A 6957-nucleotide genomic window follows, 5' to 3' on the forward strand; every position below is an offset into this window, starting at 1 on the left:
GTTCTGATCTGAAAGTTCCCATAGTCATTGAGCATAGAGCTGAGGCCAACTAAAAGGACAGCAGTGGCACAGCGTTAGCGTTCAGAGTTGAACACAGCACCACGTTCAAAGACAGAACAATGGAAAAACCTTTTAAAAACTATGGTGGCTGAATGTATTGTCCTTCACTCAGCTCTTAGAGAATTTGTCAGAGTTAGGGAACACAGGTTCAGATCCCCTCTTCACTGCAATAAATCCAGCTCTACCTAAAAACTGCTCTCTAACTACTACTACTGTAATCCAGACTTTGTCTAAGCACAATTAGAATCCTTTTCACTTGCTCTTTCTAGACTCTTGATTTTTTTTTTTCCCCCCTGCATAAATGGCTCAGTTTCAAAAAAATGGTCGAGACACCCTACCAGGAGGTAAAAGATGGATATTTTCCTGCCAAGAGCTGCCCTTAAGGCTCTAAGGGAAAACACCTACTACTGATTTGGAGCACTCTTTTAACCACCAAATCAACATGCAGGAGAGAGCCCTTTCCTCACATACCCCTTGTCCTGTTTCATAGCAGGAATACAGACTGTGTAACAGTGAGAGTGAAGCCACACAATCAGATTATCCCAAAAATACAGATTTTTTTCAAACTGTATCAGGAAGGTCGCAGCCAATATATTTATCACTAAAAAGTACAGGAATTTAAGTTCCCATTCTGAGAGGAACAGTCTTAAATGGAATAAAAAATTTTGACAGAAGGAACCTGTATCAGCAGGGCTGTACAGCACTGTGCAGACCGCAAACTCACTGGAATCCTGGAATCCTGCAGCGGTGAAGTTCACAGCGCTCTCTTGTGAAGGGTTTAAAATAGCAGATGTTCTGTCATCTCCATTTCTGTATGTAACTGCGTCGAGAAGAGCTATTAAGCAAAATGAGCTAGCTACAAGATTAAACCACAGCATCAATCTTCCCTACAAATTAACCTGTTTTGAAAAGGGAGCAGAGTACAGCTGGAATTGCATCTGTCCACATACAAGGCCTGTGGGTAAGGCTGTAGTTGAGGTGTGTAGCTCGTGAATGGCAAGGATTCAAACATTAAGCGTTATTCAATGACATAGGCAGTTATTAGTTTCATAAAAGATTGCTTATGGAATAGCCTATTGCCAGAAGTGCATTGTTTTCACAAGGTTGAACGTGCCTTCACCATCACTAGCACCAGACTGAACTTACTCAGGATTTATACCTCATAAATGATGTGAGGTAAGGTCTGCTCAGTTTTTGATAATTTAGATTTTTTGAGAGAGACTTTATATGGAGAGGAATACTAATATCCATCTTATTTCATGATAGCTTCTACTAATAACCCCTTGTTGTCAAACCTGGATTAATCTGTGAACTGTGTGAGGTCACGCTTCCATTAGGGTTCCAGCAACTAATATTTCTTTAAAGCAGTTTTTCCTTATGAATGAGTTCTGAAAAAGCTAGGAGTCAAAGAGGCTTTTTGAAATCTTTTATTGCAAAAGGTATGGACATTTGCTGGCAGAATATTTGATCACATTCTCTAATTGACTGTCATCCAGAGGACACTGCATGCATTCAAGCTGAAAGCATAGGACAGTTTCCACTAGGCACCTGAGAAATTTCACGGGAAAGAAGAGTCTTTCAAGTTGAAAGAGACAAGTTTCAAACTGATCACCTACTCTGGTGCCCTTTGCTTCCCAGAGTTACCGAGGAAATAGGAATTAAATCAGCTATAGTCATAGCCAACTGTAAACATTTTCCTGCGATGCAACAGAAATTCTCTCTAGATAATTGATCCTGAAGTGTTTTTTCCAGTTTTAAACAGGAAATGTCTTTCCTAAAGCAGGCAGTGCAGTGAGTTACACCTGACTTGGCACCTACTACTCAATGCTGTGTTATGCAGCAGAGGTGTATAACACTTCCTTTCGTCTGCCCTGTATCACAGAAAATCTGTCAGCTCTTACTTGGTCTCCAAGAGACTACCCCACCCCCCAAAATACCTCTTCTTCCTGCTCCCAAGTCTAGTATCATCTCAAACCACTTTCCTGCTCCCTCCAGACAAGAGCCAACTCCCTCTTACTTCCTATCCGCTTGCCTGAAGGTGCAACTAACAAGAATACGTGCTGCTCTCTGTATTGCTGTTAATAGCAAAAATATCTTCACATTTTGGTTGTCCCTCCACACGCAGAACTCCGGGTGCATCTGAATTTCACCGATTTCAATGCCTTCCACAGGTCTGATAAAGGTTAATCATCTTTGGCAGACAGCAATCCTGCACCAAATGGAACAAGTAATCCCTTGCCAATCTAGCAGGACTTGTATTTTGCACCTGTAGCTGCTTAGTATCAGGAACTCACTGCAAGAAAAAAGAGTTTAGACAATGGTACCTTCATGAGTTAAATGCATTTGGATAGAGAATAGATTAGAATATATTCACTAACAGCAACACTTAGCTGTAGGTTATAATGGACTTTAAACTACTTTTACAGGACAAATGCAAAACATCTATCAAGGCATTAAGGCTGCAAGTCACAGATAACTAAATAACTCGGGATGATACTACAGGCACTTTAACTTCTACTTTTAAATTAAAAGTCATGCTAATTGATCTAATAATTCTAAGCATAAGAACAGCTACTGTAAGTTACTTATACCTTCTAAATAAATCAGCTGTAGATTATAAGGAAAATCTTTGCTTTCAGAAAGCCCTAGCAGATAGAACAATTTGCAATTAACTTCTTTTCATGCAGTATGGTTTTAAGTTCCCCAGAAAAGCTGCAGATTGAAAGTTTCCATCAAGATAGTGATTCCTCAGTAATGTGCGCACAGGCCTCAATATTCACATAATGTTAAGATACAGGGCCTTAGCAGAGATGGGTGCACAGTCATTTGTGTTAAGACAGAGTAGCAATTATAGCTCCCTGAGGCCCCTTGAGTTATTTTAATCACAAAAGCCAGAATGAACTTGTTTGCAACAAAGGCACCCTCAGTCCTTTCAGCTGGAAAGATATAGGTTGCTCTATTTAAACCAGTCCGTTTGGAATGAACAGTTATTCACTCCCAGCGACATTACCCTTACTCCAGCAGTGAACACTTCAGTCACTAACAATTCAACACTCCAGTGTACGTTCTAAAGAAGAGCTATCTAAAACTTTCAATGCTAAAGCACAATAACTTGTCACCACTCTACTTTCAGCTGTATTTCAGTAAAGGATATATATTTTTAATCCATTTGATATTGTTGTGAAAGCTACCCGGCCAATTCCACGTCAATCACTGCTGGATATGCTTTTACAGGAATAAAAGGCCTTTTGGCCTGATCCAAAACCAGCATTGGCAGAGTCCACAGTGTTCCTTGATAGCTGTTTTACATCATACCTATGTCTTCAGTCCTAATGTATTTTTAGCAGATACTTAAGTGGAAGCAGCTCAGATGACTGGCTGACATTGACAACATGCTGATGATCTAAGTGTCCTCCCTGTCAAGTCAGGAAGAATACAATGTCTTCTCTGTCTTGCGTTATACAAGCTACAGAGATGAGGTACATGAAAAACGTAAGTAGTAAGTGCAGAGATACAAGACCTTTAGGAGGCATCCTGAGATGGAGCAGGAGGATCCTTATTCTCAGGCTCTGGAGGAGGAGCTGGCACACTTTCCTCTTTCTTTTGTGCAGCCAAAAATTCATGAATCGCCCTCTCTATCTGGGGCCTGAAGATGTGGTTTAGTTTTGGATCCACCACCTGAGAAATAATTCTGTCCACTCCAGCTTCCAGCATTCCTGACCTTGAACAAAGACAAAGGAGTCATTCAGCTCCTCTGAAAAACTTCTCCCCAATCTCCTCCAGTAATTCTCCAGAGTCCTCCTGTCAACTGCAATTAGCATTAACATGGTGAGAACTGCAGCCCACTCAGTAGATCCTTAACAGGGAGTCGTTTCAATCACCTATTCCTCCCCACCCCCTCTCGCTTCTCCCTACAGAATTAACAACTGACATCTGGTCTCCCAGGTACTTAAATGACATGTTGGACAAGAGCCACTTTAATAGGGCTCATATGGAAATGAGGTCAACATGAAAGCAAACAAACACATTTTGGCCCAAACAAGGGAAACAAGCTATTCTGAGGAGGAGGGCAGGTGAGAGCCGTCTCTTTTTTTTTTTTTTTTTTTTTTTTTTTCCGGGAAAATTAAAGAGCACCCAAAAGGACAGTGTAAGGGTGAACATAACAGTGAAGAAAATGGTAGAAACTATAAAGTGGTTTTGGTTGGTTGGTTGGTTTAGCTGACTTGAGGGAGAAGAGGCCTTCCCCCTAATGCTGTCACTCACTCCTTGTAACTGTTAGTCTAGACAGATGGGTATTAATTATAAAAACAAGCACATGTAGCACACAGCAAAGTTTCTGGAACTGAACACTAGTAATTCAAGTGACTTATTACTTCAGGGGCTGCGTCAGACTCTTGGATTGTGGGGCACAGGCTGTCTAGCAGGCTTAAGTCATGTCTGCAATGGAGCAGGGGACAGGAAATGGAGATGTTGCCTGGCACTGGGAAAAGCAGCCACAAGACTAATAAGGCCGTGAATGCTGGTGAGCGAGTGGGTGCAGGGTCCCGGAACACCATGTCACCTCCAGGTAACAGCACACATATATATGTGCATGCAACAAAGGACATACACATCTCGACACCCTCAGTGCTCAGTCTTGCAACTACAGGAGTGACACGGACTCTTCAAACTCTCTAATATTTGTGTCTATTCTTTGTACTATTAGCCTACTTAAGGGAGCACTTTACATTCTTCTCACGACAGGGCTAAAGCACGACACTGATACAGCAATTTTCAATTGTCCGCTTCGTTCTACTGGTACAGTAATGTGAAATAAGAGGAAGCATTGACAAACATGTTTCAAGGACTCCAAGTAAAGACAGGAAATTCTGTACTTCCAGTGGACACTCCCTTCTCTAGTGACACATTAAACAAGCTAATGTTACATACTAATGATGTACCGGTTCTATCAGTGCTCTGAAATAGTTTCTTCTGCCTGTGAAGATATTCTAATAGCTTTCCTTATAAGAATAAACGCCATTATCAAGTTCCCTACTGCCCCTTTCCCCACAACTTTTACTATAAAGTTTCTACCCATGACTTTTTGTCAAACAAGCTAAGGCTCGTGCTTCAGACTGCAGTGAGTTAGCAGCAAGAGATACTAAACCTAAATCTCTAAGCGGTATAGTTTAAGCTGGCTTTCCTGTCATGCTGGAAATGTACTGTCTTCAATAGCTGTACGAAAGCTACCCTCTGCTGTATGAAATCAGGCTAGCCCAGTTTGACTACTGCCTGCTAGTGGTCAGAGTCTACTTAAACAAACTTTGGTATCTTCAGGATTTTTTCTTTAAGTGATGTAGGTTCTTCCCCTTTCTGAAAATAAAGATCAAGGCCATTCAGCTCAGCACATCAGGTACAGTTTTGCTAGCAGGCACAGTGTTGGTTATTTGCAGTTGGTTATATGCAATGTAGGCATTTTAATGACAGTTAAGACTGCATCTACTATTATAATGAAACTCAGGAGAGCACAACAGAAAGTGTTGTGAAAAAATTCTGCAAATTCTTACTTGACCTAGGTGATAAGATAGTTATATATTACTTGTAAAATTGCATTGCCATTGTTTTACAGAATGTTGCTTACTTACTGAATCACACTCTGCCTTAGCCCATTTCGTAGCTGGTTTTTGTTCATTGTTGGATTCCATTCCTGTTTGTCCAGGTGGGTTGATACGAAGTTGTCTACTTTCTGCCTCAAATTTTGATAGGCTGGCTAAAAAAAAAAATAATAAAAAAATCCAGTTAAACAGCTAAGAGATCTCAAAACAATCCCCTGCCAGAGTCCTTCATAGTACATCTTTTGTCACGTACGCTACTGTTCTTTTGTCTATATTCTCCATCCTTTCACTTTCTGAACAAAGGCAAGCTTGTTTTACCCAAGAACACAACTGGTAATTGCAAAGAACTGCTGGTCAGTGTGCTGTTATAATAATTTAAATAGCTGGATAGATTGGTTTTAAAATTGTTGTCTCCTTGTAATATTACTTGGTGAAATGCAAACTGCCTGTGTAGACAGGACTTGTTTAAGAAGAGTTCTTGCTGTCTGGAATCCCTCCATCACAGAATTTCTAGGAAACTGGCTGAGTAATATTGTCACTAACAAAGAACTTAATTATTTGCTTCTGTGACAGTAACACAGAAGATAAGAATTATGTGGGTTTTATCAGTGGAAACTTAATTCCAGTGAACAGGAATTGAACTAACAAACCCATATAAATACATAGGACTATCCAGATCCTGGTACTGTGCAAAGAAAAGGACAAGGGGGTGGCAACATTTCAATTTCAGAATTTGATATGTATATGGGATAATGAATGAAAGGGTTTATAACAGAGATACAATGTCTGTCCTGGGCAGTGTACATCTATCCTGACAAAGCCGCTCTGACCTGTGGCTGCTCTGTGCAGATGACCTGACAGCTTCAGGAATGGTTTTGCTATAGCTGCTGGGGTGGCCTAGAATGACAATTGCCAGTCCCAGAACAGGACTCTTGCTGAAAGCATAACAATTTGGGAAATCAAAACACCAGTGTTTAATTTTTACAGGGCAATTGTGAACAATCCAACTTCAATATTGCCAATAAATGCTCAGGAGTTCATGTTGTGACTGAGAAAATTAGTTTTAAACAATAGTCTGAGAACATCTACTCAAGAAAGAAAGGTTAAACGCTTGTTTTAGAAATGTGAGAATTACACTGAAGAAGAGCTGTGTTCTTATCGGAGACTGTTTTCCTAATGCGGCCTAAGTCTGAGCCTGTTCTCTGGCCGGTTTCTGCTCTGGGGTGTCGCTACCGCTTTGAGCCAGGACCCCCTCCAGCGCAGCCTGGCTGACAGATGCCGGTCGCAGCGGGGGCGTGAAACC

General features: G+C 40.9%; 1 protein-coding gene across 1 annotated transcript in view; it reads right to left on the reverse strand.

The window, feature by feature from the left end:
• Positions 1-2225: 2225 nt before the first annotated feature.
• The window catches only part of BOD1 (biorientation of chromosomes in cell division 1), a 5631-nt gene continuing 899 nt past the window's right edge, over positions 2226-6957 (reverse strand). Inside the window, exons 2-4 of the mRNA XM_009882097.1 lie at positions 5685-5809; positions 3581-3781; positions 2226-2353 (exon numbers count right to left, since the gene is read on the reverse strand). Coding sequence (XP_009880399.1) covers positions 3583-3781; positions 5685-5809 — 324 coding nt within the window. The 3' untranslated portion in view covers positions 2226-2353; positions 3581-3582. The remainder of the gene's footprint in view (positions 2354-3580; positions 3782-5684; positions 5810-6957) is intronic.

Source organism: Charadrius vociferus, unplaced genomic scaffold (assembly GCF_000708025.1).
Source record: "Charadrius vociferus isolate BGI_N301 unplaced genomic scaffold, ASM70802v2 scaffold3, whole genome shotgun sequence".
Taxonomy (NCBI): domain Eukaryota; kingdom Metazoa; phylum Chordata; class Aves; order Charadriiformes; family Charadriidae; genus Charadrius; species Charadrius vociferus.